The sequence below is a fragment of the Ursus maritimus genome, unplaced genomic scaffold (assembly GCF_017311325.1).
Source record: "Ursus maritimus isolate PB19 unplaced genomic scaffold, ASM1731132v1 scaffold_33, whole genome shotgun sequence".
Classification (NCBI taxonomy): Eukaryota; Metazoa; Chordata; class Mammalia; order Carnivora; family Ursidae; genus Ursus; species Ursus maritimus.
The window spans coordinates 11,875,160-11,887,772 of record NW_024425897.1 but is presented as its reverse complement, the minus strand read 5'-3'; the positions used below and the strand labels follow the sequence as shown (position 1 = coordinate 11,887,772).

The 12,613-nt window shown below is 52.7% G+C and overlaps 1 protein-coding gene across 1 annotated transcript in view; it reads left to right on the top strand.

Annotated features, from left to right (window-relative positions):
- The first annotated feature begins 1,356 nt into the window (after positions 1-1,356).
- The window catches only part of LOC103678338 (small G protein signaling modulator 1), an 87,158-nt gene continuing 75,901 nt past the window's right edge, over positions 1,357-12,613 (top strand). The window contains exons 1-2 of the mRNA XM_040619776.1: positions 1,357-1,442; positions 1,548-1,591. Of these exons, the coding sequence (XP_040475710.1) occupies positions 1,424-1,442; positions 1,548-1,591 (63 nt within the window). The 5' untranslated portion in view covers positions 1,357-1,423. The remainder of the gene's footprint in view (positions 1,443-1,547; positions 1,592-12,613) is intronic.

Sequence of the window (12,613 nt, the reverse complement as noted above, 5' to 3'; positions counted from 1 at the left end):
CATCCAGTTTATTCCCTTTTCCCTAAGGTAGCAAAAATCATCTTCTCTGGCTTAGGGCCAAAGACCCCTGACACTGACAAATGGAAAAGAGATTTCGAATCCCCTCAGGGGGAAGGCACACTCTGAGCTGTCCTCAGTCCTTGTGACAGGTGGGCTGAATCCTGGGGGGCTCTTGGGGGCAAGGATGCAAGTCCTTAAAGTGGACTTCAAGGCCATAACAGGACATTGGCCTCCCACCATTTTCCTTGTTCATGCCAGTCCAGCCCCACTGACCTCCGAGCTGTTTATTACACCCAGTGGCACACTCCCACCTCAAGGCCCTTGCACTTTCTGTTCCCTTTGCCTGGAATGCTCCAGAAATCCTCACTGTCTACACTTTCTCTTCTTTACTCAAATGTCACCTCCTCAGTGAGGCCTCCCTCAAGCACCCTACTTCAAAGTTCAGACTTGACTTGTGTGGGCCCTCCCTGTCTCCTTTGCCTACTTAATTTTTCTCCAGAAACTTCCAACACACCATATCATCTGCTTATTTATTTTGTTGTCTGCCTCCTAAGCCCTGTGAGGGCAGGCTTTTATCTGACTTGCTCACTTCGGTATCCTTAGCACAGTAACCTGGCACATAGTAGGTGCTCAATAAACGTTTGTAGACCCAAGTTGCAGTCTGGGTGGCCACGGTCAGAAACTTGGTGGGTCAAGCGTTGGTCCCAAAGGGGCCATTGCCTTCCCGGCCCTGGAGGTCCTGGCTAACAGGTGCCCTATTGGGATCCTGGGAAGATCCCACTCTCCCAATGATCTGCGTATAGGGGAGGGAGCCCTTTAAGTCCTGGCCATATCTTGGAAGACTCTTTAATAATAATAATAATAATAATAATAATAATAATAATAATAATAATAATAAAACGGCAGCTATCTTTTACGGTTCAGCTGCCTTTTCCCCTAGGTCTCCGTTAAGTGCTTCACATTCACTATTTCATTTATGTCTCCTATCATTCCTATGTTGTTATCCGTCCTATGTTGTTATATCCATTTTAAAGTTGAGAACACTGAGGCTCTGAGAGTGTCAGTAAGAGTTCCACCCTCTCCCCCCGCTTGCTCAAGCCCCGCACAAAGCGGACCTTGAATAAATGCTGCCTCTCTGCCCTGCCCAATAGAGGTGGTGAGGGACTTGGGGCGCCGGGCGGGGGGGGGCTTCCCGCGGGGGGCGGGGCGCTGGCCCTGCGAGGACCGGAGCGTGCGCCGGGCTCCAGGGGACCCTCCCGCCGGGCGCCCGGCAGCGCGACGGCAGCTCTCTGGAGGGGCGGGGCGGCCGCGCGGCGGGCCCTGACGTCACCGGGCGCTCGGCCCCGCCCCGCCGCGGCTGCAGCAGCCGAGCCAGCGAGCAGGCACCGCCGCCGCCCGGACTGGGAACGCAGCGCGCGCGGCCATGGCCTCAGGCCCCGCGGGTAAGTGGGCGCGGGGCGCCGGGCGCGGGGGCGGTGGGAGGACAGCCCCGGGCCCCCGCCCCCAGCGCTGGGCTGACCCGCCGTCCCCCCCGTCTCGTCCCACAGAGGCGGACACGCGACAGAGGCTGCTGCGCACCGTCAAGAAGGAGGTGGGTGTCGGGGGCGGGGGGCAAGGCCCTGGGGGAGGGGGCCGCCGCAACCCCCCCCCCCGGAAAGGGTCTCTAAAATAGTGGTGGCCCGTGGCAGCGGGGCGGCCACCTCGGGTGCGGGGCTCACCCGGATAGGTATTTACCTCCTGCAGGACTGGAGGCGGGTGAGTTTGGGGGTGGGGGCCTCGGGTATTGGGGGGGCTCTGGATGCTGTGTGCAGGGGCGGATACAGTGGGAGAGCCCCCCCCCCCAGGTGTGGGGCAAACCTGGATGTGTCTGGGTAGGATCCCCTCTTGTGGAAGAGCAGATGGGTGGGTCTCACTAAGGTGAGGCAAGCACCTGGGTGGGCTGATTGGACGTATTGGGAGGTGGGGGCCTGGATGGGGCTGCAGAAGGAGGACCAGACTTCGGAAAAGGGGAAAGGATCACTTTGGGAAAATAACAACGCCCTTATCTCCACTTCCCACCAAGTCTCAGTCCTTGGAGCCACCCCCAGGAGCCAGGGGACTCCCTCCCTGAAAGTCCCTGGTCAGTGGGTTACTCCATTTGTGGGCATGTGCTAGGGCGTCTTGGCAGGTGGGTTCCCCTCACCCACCCCTCCCCACCCCCACACGCAGTAGGGTGAGAATCAGGCCGGGTTCAGCTGCCCTTGTGCCCCTTCACTCTCCTTGGGGCCAGCTGGGAGCCCAGTCTAGCCTTTGTGCTTGACTTCTCGCAGAGGGGTGAATCTATAGTGATGGGTTCCTGGGAAGCATTTAGATACCCGGACTGTGTGTATGCGCGTGTGTATAGAGCGTGCTCATGCCTGTGTGGGCGAGGACGTGTGGCTGCGAGTGTGTGTATCGGAGAACATCTGTGCATCTGTTTGGAGATATCCAAGTGTGTCTCCGTATTGCGTGTGCATGCGTCTGTGTGTTTATCTGTTTCTGTGAGTATGGTGTGTATCTGTGTGATGCCCGAGTCTCTGTGTGCATGAGTGAGGCTGTGACCATGTATGTGTGACTGTATGTGTGTATCTTGCCTTCCTTATGTCACCTCACATCCCTCACCCTGGGACCCCATCACTGCGGAGCTGGTCACTCATCTTGAGTCCTCAGCCCAAGACCAGGAATGGCTGCAGACCTTGGGGGCTGGCCTGATTCCTTTGCCTGTGTGTGTGTTTGTGTGTGTGTTGAGGGTGTCAGCCCTTGGTGTCAGCACTGAGCACCAAGAAGGCCCTCCCACATGGTGGCAGGCAGCCATCAAAGACAGCCTTGAAACCAGGACCTGTTGCTGCCCCTCCCTCCTCGGAAAGCATGGGCGTATGTCTGTGTATAGGTCTCTGTGTGTGGCATGTCCCACGTTGTTTAAAGAATCAGCTCCAGGGCTGGTTGTACACTCTAGCATTTCTGCATAATAAAAAGGATGCATAATAGGAGACGTGGAATTCCTCAGAAAGACCCAGAACTTTTCAGTTTAGCCCTCTTAGAGGCACTGTGGGGACCTGAAGAAAGCTCTATCTAGATAGACCATCCTTTCAACAAAACCTACAGACCTACAATATTCTGATGACTATGTTGGGGGAGGGTGTCTATAGAACCTCCCCCAAAAGCCTTCAGGTTAAAACCTGCAGTCTCTTTGTTCATGGTTTAACTAAACCTGGTTAGTTTAGGTTAATTTGTGCTTCCCAGATGCTTTCACCTGGAATGGCTATGTTTTTAAGGAAATGGTTTGCTGGTTCAATTGGGAGGGGTCTATAGGCAGAAGAGCGTGTGAGCAAGGCATCCGGGGAGGGCAGTGCCTCTGGGCAGAGCTCAGCTGGGGCCCTGGTCCCAGCTCTGCCAGCAGCTCCCTCGGTGCCCTGGACAAGTCCTTTCCCCTCTCAAGGACTCAGTTTCCACATCTGGAGAAAGAAGCATCAGTCCAGTGTTCTTAGAGATCCCACCCATGTCAGTCTAGTCTGGGATATTGGCAGGCTGTGGGGGACACTTTGCCCCTGGTGACCAGAGCTGTGGGCTTGCACCCTCTCTCCTGGGAGCAGCTGAGTTTGGGACTTGGAATGAGCTTTCTGCCTGGCATAAGGCTGAGGCCATCACCTGATCAGAGGGACCCCTTGGCATCCTGCTTGGGACAGAACCTTGCAAGTTTGGGCAAAGGGCCTGAAGCACCCCTTGACCCTGGATCTGCAGTCAGAAGGCAAGGCTTATCGTCACAAGTTGGTGGCTGATTCTAAATTCTGCATTTCTTGGGGCACGTCATTTCAGTAATCAGAGTTTCCATAGAGTGGGGGTACTCTGTGCCGTGCCCTGTGCGTACAGTAACTTCATGAGGTGACCGAGATTGTCCTCATTTTGTGGACAAGGAAACCAAGCCTAGAGAGGTGTGAGTTGCTCAAGAGAGCACAGCCGAGAAGGTGCAAAGCCGGGGACTTAACCCCCAGGTCTGTCTGACGTCGGGGCCGGGCTCTCACCTCTTATATCCCAAATGCGCCCATCCGCATCTACATGGCAGAGTCTCAGCACGTGGGTGGCATGATCTCCATCATACAGAGGCGAAAAATGGCCCAGACAGAATCCACGGTATCTCAAAGTCACGGAGCCAGTAAAGGGAAGACAAGTTCAAGTCTTCTATGAGCCTTTTGTTCAGCATGGGTGCCCCTAAGGGCATGGAGACAAGTCCATGCCCCACTAAAGCAGACCTTCTCCCTCCTTTCCTTCCTCTGCCCACCTCTTTGGGGAGCATCTCTCCCCAGTATCAGAGAGCCAGTCTCCAGTGGAATAGTGGAGGGAAGCTCTTGGCCTAGAAATCCAGGAGTCAAGTCTGCTCTTCCTTCTCCCCACCCCCCATTTTCTGGGTTCAAAGCAACCATATTCCTGCCTGTCACAACCTTGTCCAGAGGCACCTTCCATCATTCTTTCTGGAAGGGGTGGCTTAACTATCAGTTTCCTTAGGCAAGGTGTGCAAGTTTGGGCTGAGCCACGGAAGCCGCAAAGGCCAGCAGAGTCCGTGGGGCTGGAAGCTCTGTCCAGTGCTGACTCTGGGAACCGGTATGAGCCAGCACCATGAAGCAGGTCAAGAAAGAGCTTTGGGCTCACCCAGAGCTGGGTTCAAATTCTGACATGTTTATTTACTGAGGGACATCTGTGTGCCAGACACCGGGCTGGGCTCTGTGGATAGAGCAGGGAACAAGATAAGTCCTGCCCTCTTGGGGCTGACATCCCAGTTTGGAAGACAGACCCCGATAGACATTCTAAGTGTAATTCAAGGGATCACGACGCACTTTGCACCGAAGTGTGAAGGAGAGACACTTGGCACCATAAGAACACATAACAGAGTGAAGTAACCGCATGCTGGTGGCTCAGGAAGGCTTTCTGGAGGAAGTGATGTTTGAGAAGATACGTGAGGGGTGAGTAGACCTTCTAGGTGGAGGTATGAGGTGGGAAGACACAGAGGAAAGCCGTTCCTGGTAGAGGGAACTGCATATACAAAGACTTTGTGGCTGGAGGGAGCACCGTGAACTTGAGGGATGAGAGGACCGGAAAATGGCTGGAGTACAGAGAGAAAGGAGCATGGTGCCAAAGGCGGAGGGGCAGAGCACATGGTCCTATCCTAAAAGCACAAGGAAAGGAGTGAGGAGGACATGAGCTATATGAAGGTAGAGGGTGGAGCTAAACCTGATGGCTTGTAAATTGCACAGTCTTGGACGAGCATCTGTCTTTTCCTTCGCAAGGGTCTGAGTTTCGGTTTATTCATCATGAGGATGAAGATTACTCACCTGTCAGGATAAGCCATGTGAAAACACCCACAATGTTAGCCTGAGCTGCTTCTGGGCAGGCATCCGATTTTTTTCTGTCTCCCCAATGTCGCCAAGGGAAAGCTGGAGACAGGGTGTCCTCGGCATGATTTCCTCCAGTTAAACCCAACCAGCTCCATCCTGGCTCCTTCCTGGCTCTCTTCGCCCCCCCCCTTTTCCTCTCCCGTCTCCGCCCCTTAATTTTGTTTTGGTTCCCGGAGCAGCGGGGACCGGCTTCTCGTTGCCATGACGACTGCCATTAAAGGAGCCAGCCACGTGACACGAGTTGATAACGGAAGCGAAGTGACTAACTGCCTTGTTTTCTTGCCTGGTGCTGGGCCTCAGAGGCCTCTTAATGGGAAGGGAGAAGGTGCTGCTCGAGGGCAGGAGGGGAGACCCTGGGTAGGAGGCAGGGGGACGAGGCGGGGGCTGGAGAGGAGGCTCCGTGTACCTGTGCAAACTGGGGCTGGTGTGAGAGCAGCCCTGGGGAGCCCTTGTCACAGTGGCTGAGCTGGGTCTGTTTGGGGAGCTGTGCCTCCCGGCCCTCGGGTGGGAGGTGATGGGATGGGGGAGGAGGGCGTCACAGCCTAAGAAGATTGGAGGAAAGTGAGAGAATCAACCCATGTTTCTACTAAAACCCCCATGGTGCTTCCACTTTAATCCAGTGGTACTCAATGAAAGAGGGGTGACAGTTTTGCCCCCCACCCCCAGGGGTAGGGTTGCCAGATAACATATGGGTCATACAGTTAAATTTAAATTCCAGATAAACAATGAATACTTTTTTTTTTTAGTGTAAGTATGTATTGCAAAATCTGGCAGCCTTACCCCAGGGGACATTTGGTAATGTCTGGTGCCATTTCTGGTTGTCATTTCTGGGGGTGCTACTGGCATCTAGTGGGGAGAGTCCAGGGGTGCTGCTCAGCTTCCCGCCACGCGTGGGATAGCCCCCCACCACGAAGAAGTGTCCAGCCCAGAATGGCACTGTTGTTGAGACTGAGAAAACTCCACGCCGGCCACGTGCTGAGTGCACCCCAAACGTTCCCTCCTTCACTCTCCACGGCAGCCCTGAGAGGGAGAATAATTATCTCCTTCACGTGATAAAGGAGGAGCTGGAGGCACAGAGAGGTTAAGCAGCTCACTCGAAGGTCACACAGCCAGTCCGTGGGGAAGCCAGGATTCAAATCCTGCTTTGTCAGGCCCCGAAGGGTGGCCTCCCCGAGGTTCAGCAGCATCCCTGGCAACATGGCTTGGGGTCGGGTGTGTGTCGGGGAAAGATGAGGCAGGACAGGTCCATCAGTCGCAGCCTGTTTGGGGCTGTGAATGGCAGGCTGCCTCATTTGCTCCATCAGATGGTGGGGAGCTGTAGAAGACTGAGGAGCAGGAAGGGTCTTGGTTGGACCTGAGTTTCAGAACGTTTCAGCCGATAACAGGGGCCACAAGAGGGCCTTTTGCCACTTCTTGGAAGAAAACGTCCTCCTTTCTTTCCTCCTTTCCTTCCTCTCTCCCCTTCCCCTTTCCATTCCTTCCTTCTTTACTTCTTTCTTTCTTCCACAAGTGCCGATGGAGCATGTGCTGGTTATCAGGTTCTGCTCTGGGGACTAGAGAAGGAGGGAAGCAGCATCCTTGCTCACACGCTCTCGTGAAGCGTACGGTCTAGTTGGGGGACAGATAAACAAACACTAAATATTTAATGCAGGCACACCTCGGAGGTGGGGCGGGTTCAGTTCCAGGCCACCAGAAGAAAGCAAATACTGTGATCACTCGAGTCAAAGGAATGTTTTGGTTTCCCAGTGCATGTAAAAGTTATGTTTACACTAGGCTGTAGTCTGTTAAGTGTACAAAAGAATTGTGTCTCCAAAAAGCAGTGTATATACCTTAACTTAGAAATACTGTTATATATTATAATTATATTGATTATATTTTTATCTTCTATACATTATATACATTTTTAACATACTGTATACGTTTTAAGTAGGAGGTGCCGGCTTCCCAAAAAGACATTTTACTGCTAAAAAATTGCTAACCCTCATCTGCATTTCCAGTGAGTCATAATCAGTGATCACAGATCGCTGTGATAAATATAACAATAAAGTGAAGTTTGGAAATATTGTTAGAATTACCAAAGTGTGACACAGAGACAGGAAGTGAGCAAATGCTGTTGGGAAAATGGTGCTGGTATAGACGTGCTTGATGCAGGATTGCCACAAATCTTCGATTTGTTTAAAAAAAAAAAGGAAAGAAAGAGAGAAGAAAGAAAAGAAAAGAAAAAAGAAAAGAAAAGAAAAGAAAAAGTAGTGTTTGCAAGGCACAATAAAGCAAAGTGTGCCTGTATTAGAAGCCACAGGTGCTATGAAGAAAGTGGGTGGAGAGGAGGGGGAAGGGCTCTCCAGAGGAGATGGTCAGGGATGACCTCTCTGATGGGGTGACATTTGAGCAGAGACCTAAAGGGAAGGAGAGAACGCTGCTGACATCTGCAGGAAGGGTGTTCTTGAGAGAGGGAACAGCATATGCAAAGGCCCAGAGTCAGGAACAATGAAGAGCGAAGAGGCCGAGGAGTGAACAGAATGGAGGAGGAGGAGACGAGGTCAGAGAGGGAGCAGAAGGCTGCTCCTGAAGGGTCTTGTGGCCCTCGGACGTGAGATGGCAGCCATGGGAGGATTTTGAACAAGCGGGGGGAGGGCGGACATGAATTCATCCATGTTGTAGACTGCTCAGGCTGCAGGCCAGTGATAAATGCAAGGGACGAATGAGGGGCACAAGGTCCTTAGGCAAGAGAGGAAACTTACCTTGTTCTTTTCTGAGCTTTCAATTCTTGGGCTAGAAACCACAGCCCTCCTCAACGCTGCCCCACTCCCCCGCTGGCCACGTAGGGGTTCCAGAAATGCTTGCCAGTTGAATGGATGCCGGAATACTGGGTGCGGATATTTTTGGGCTCTCTGATGCTTATAGGGTTGACTCAAATCAGTTCGCGTGTGTCGTGTTTCCAGGCTTAAGATGGCAGAAATTCTCCTCATGAATAATGCAGCCACATCCGTGCGGTGCGTTTTGATGCTTTTTTCAGGGCTCTGGCAATGTGGCTTCCGGGAGCTTTTGCTGGTGCAGGGCCTGGGTTTCGGCACCCCGGCTGGATGTGAAGGGGGTGGCAGAAGGGCTTCCGGCATGGTTACGTCTCCTGTGCAACCTGGCTGGTTCTCCCCTGCAGTAACCCCATGAGGGGCTCCGGGAGATGGTGGTAGCATTTGTTGCTGGTTGGCAAGTAGGAAAGGGCATTTTTGTCACCCCAATGGGCCTGCAGTTGCTGGCTACGGACCCCAGGATGGGAAGCGAGGACACCAGTGCCCTTGTCCCAACCCTGCCCCTAACCACCTGTGGCCTCCTAACAGATCCATTCTCCCTGTGTCATTCTGCTTTCTAAGCGGACAAGGTCGGACAGCTCCAGGATTCTAAGAACCTCCAGCCACCAAATTTGGCCAGCATCACTTTCCGAGAGCCAAGTCTCCCCGCATTTTAGCAACTCCGGATTTGCCAAGCCTGTATTTAAGACCCGTTAAAACTCAGTAGCCGATGACACAATCTGGGAGTCTTCATTCCACTCAGGGAAAACAAGGGCTCAACCAAAGGTATTCTAGTGGGATAAAGATTTTTTTATTTCTTAAACAGCATTTACTGAACATTTTATATAGATGACCTCATTTAATTGTCCTGATGCCACCACATGAAGTGGATAAAACGCTGTCCCTTAAAGATAAGGATATTGACACACAGAGATGGCAAGTAAGTTACCAAAGATCACAGACATGGTCAACAGTACAGCTTGGGGTTCCGGCCCTGGAACCTTGCGCTGCCTTACTCCGGAGTGAAAACCAATGACCTGAATATGGTTATGAGCTAGCCTGAGCAAGGGGGGCTGGGGAAAGGTCCAAGCTTTGGAACCGGAGAGCCTCAAGTTCAAGTTCCAGCCCTGCCATTTAGCGGATGCATGAACCTCTCCGGCTCCAGTGTCCTCGTGCATCAGCCGTACCCTGTACCATGCAACACTGCTTTCACGCTGTCATTCCCGGGCATTCCCTGTATTACGAAGGGACCAGGCACGTGCTTGGCTTACCCATTTAAGAGTAAGATAGAACTCAGTCGCGGAAGGACATGTGCTGCCTGATCTGGTCAGTCACATTGAACTTGCAGACGTTCTCAGCGTGGGATCTTGCTCTCCTGGGTAAGCCCTGGTGCTGCAGCCACGGGAACAGTGCTACAGACTGGGGAGGGGGTATTTCGTGGGGTCCCGAGGAATGAACCCTTGAACAGGGGTCAGGAAGGCTGAGTCTTGCCTGGCTGCCTCTCCATCCTGAGGTGGGCAGCTGGATCTTCCCTCGGGGTCTGGTTGCTCATTGGCCTCATGGAGGTAATCCCTCGGCCAAGGCAGGTCCGACGCCCTCCTGAGCCTGCTCGCCTCGCCACTGAGCCTCTCTGAGCCCCGGGTGAACAGCTAAGAGTGCTGAACTCCAGTGGGAGGCAGTGTACTTTTAGTAGTATGGAAAGACAAGACATGAATAGGTTCTTGTGCTTTTTCTTTGGAGAACCTTGAGGGAACTCAGGTTTATAAAGGGCAGTAACAGTTCCTTTAGCCCTGAGTCCCCATTTAAAAATCAGAGAACAGAAGCCCCAAGAGTGAAGAGCCTTGGTGATACCTGGCAGCTTGAACGGATTCTCCTTTAATTTTTATTATTTAGTAAATTATGTTTAATTAGTAAGTTAGAATTATAGCAACTATCATGCATTTTTTGTCCTTTTTTTTCTTTTTTAGAAATAAAGACATCTTTACAACCACCATTTGTTAAATGCTGTCCCAAATTGCTTCCCTTGATCTCATTTAATGCACAAAGCAAGCCTCCTTTAGAGTACGTGCAAATAGCAGCTCTACTAATGAGGGAAACTGAAACTCAGAGAGGTTAAGAAACCGGATTGAGGTGGGGCTCCTGTGTGGCTCAGTCAGTTAAGTGTCTGCTTACAGCTCAGGTCATGATCCCAGGGTCCTGGGATCGAGCCCCATGTTGGGCTCCCTGCTCAGCAGAGAGTCTGCTTCTCTCTCTCCTTCTGCTCTTACCCCGACTTGTGTGTTCTCCCTCTTTCTCAAATAAAGAAAGAAAGAAATAGGTAAATAATCTAAAAAATAAACCTGGACCAACGTCACACAACTGGGAAGCAGCACAGCAGGTGTTTTTAGCCAGCTGGACCCATTTCAGTTTGAGTAATAACTTGCTAACAAAACTAGCTAGAACAGTAAATACATATACAGACATAAAGCCAAAAGGGAAAGAGAGGCTGAAAAAGTCAATTTATTGGCTCAGGGGTTTGGGACGTTTGGAGCGATGCCAGCTTCAGGTGCAGCTCTATCCAGGGGTTCCAGGGATGTCATCAGGACCCTCTCTGTTCTCATTTCTCAGCCCTGATTTTCTCTGTGCTGGTGTTCTGCCTTGCCTGTCTGTGTGAGGAAGGACAGTGTTGCCAGGCAGCTCTCAGGGTACAACCTGCCAGCTTGGCATCAGCAGACAGAGAACTTCCCCTTCCCCGTGGTTCTCCCGGAAGATTTAGGATTAGGTTTCATCGGACCAGCCTGGGTCACGTGTGCCTTTTGCGCCAATCACTGTGGGGCACATTGCTCCCATCGGTCAAGGGGTGGTGTGGCTTCAGCCTAGTGAGAGAGGGAGGGGACCCAGAGAAGAGTCAAAGTGAAATGACCAGACAGAGCGCAGCCGTGGTGTGCGGAGGGCTGCCCAGTCCTACTGGAAGTGCTGCCCGAGGACCTACTGGGTGCTAGGTGTCCGCCGGATCAGAGATTCTACTCTGGTGCTGTGCAGACACTCTATACTTGCTGTAGGGAGAGTAGCCTCAGTACCTTGAAGGAGTCCGCAACCCCAAAACCCAAATACGGTTCAGAACCCTGACAAGATGCTGGGATGGGAAGATGAATAGTTTACCCGACCTCAGCTTGCGCAGAAATGAAATGCTCCCTAATTTCTAACCCGGTGAGCCCTCCAATAACAACCACCCCTAATAATAATCATAATTAGCATTTATTGGGCACCTACTGTGTTCCGGACCTGCACCCTCCAATGGGAGCCACTAGTCACATGTGCCTGTTAACATTTAAGTAAAACTCAATTAAGTGAAGAGTCCTCTTGCTCAGTCGCATTAGCTGAGTTTCAAGTGCACAGTAGCCACACGTGGCTAGAGATCCCGCTTGGGACAACACAGGCATAGAGCATTTCCAGAAAGTTCTGTTGTGCCCTAGACATTGTGCTAAGGGCTTTACATCCATTAACATAGTTAATCCTTAGAACACCTGAGAAGGGTAGGTCCTGCTTATTAGCCCATTTTATAGGTGAGTACACAGAAGCATGGAGGAGTTGAAGGGACTTGCCCAAGGTCACACAACTGGTGAGGGGGCGGAGCCAGGGTCCTAACCCAGCCCTTGGATGCAATACCGGACTGCTTTCCCTCCTAACCTAGGCTAGAGGCGGTTAGTCTGTTTTCTGGTATGCCCTATGCGTGTTTGAAGCGACCGTCTGAGAATTCTGTTTCTTCTTTCCTGCAGCTGCCTAGACCCCCAAAGAGAATCGAGGCTGCTCCAGAGTCTGGCATGCCTTCCTCATCCACGAGGCCCATGGGTCTGTGGGAATGGGGTGCGTTGCCAGGGGAGCTGCCTCCCGCACCAGGCAGAGCCCCCAGGAGAACGCTGGCCGGTCTCCAGGGTGTGGGCTGGGAATGTGAGACACGCAGGCCGTTTTCTCTGGGAATGGAGGGGCGGCGGGGGACAGATGGTCTTCACAGCTGCAGCATCTCCGTGAGTGCTGTGTGCGGGAGTGTGGCTGGAAGGACCTTTTTGCCAAGATGCCCCCAGGTGAATGCCCGAGAACCAGGCACGGGGTGGCGGGGGGACCTCCTTGTCAAGGGGTGCCTGAACACCTGTGCAGGGCAGCGATGGGAGGCCTCAGTGCCCAGAAGGCCCCACTCCCAGGTCAGAGCAGGTTGGCCAGTCCCTCTACCGTGCGGGAACGATGCATGGTGCCTATTTGTAGCACCCCAGTAAACGATTAACTGGGGCCAGCCTAGCAGCAGCCCAGTGAGAGAGAGGCTTTTGCTTCCCTTGCAAGGCCCACAGCCACGTTTAGGGCAGGTCAAGAGGGTGGTGCGAGAGGGAGGACTTTTCTAGCACTCTGAAGATCTACATGCCATGGCTTCATCACTTAAGG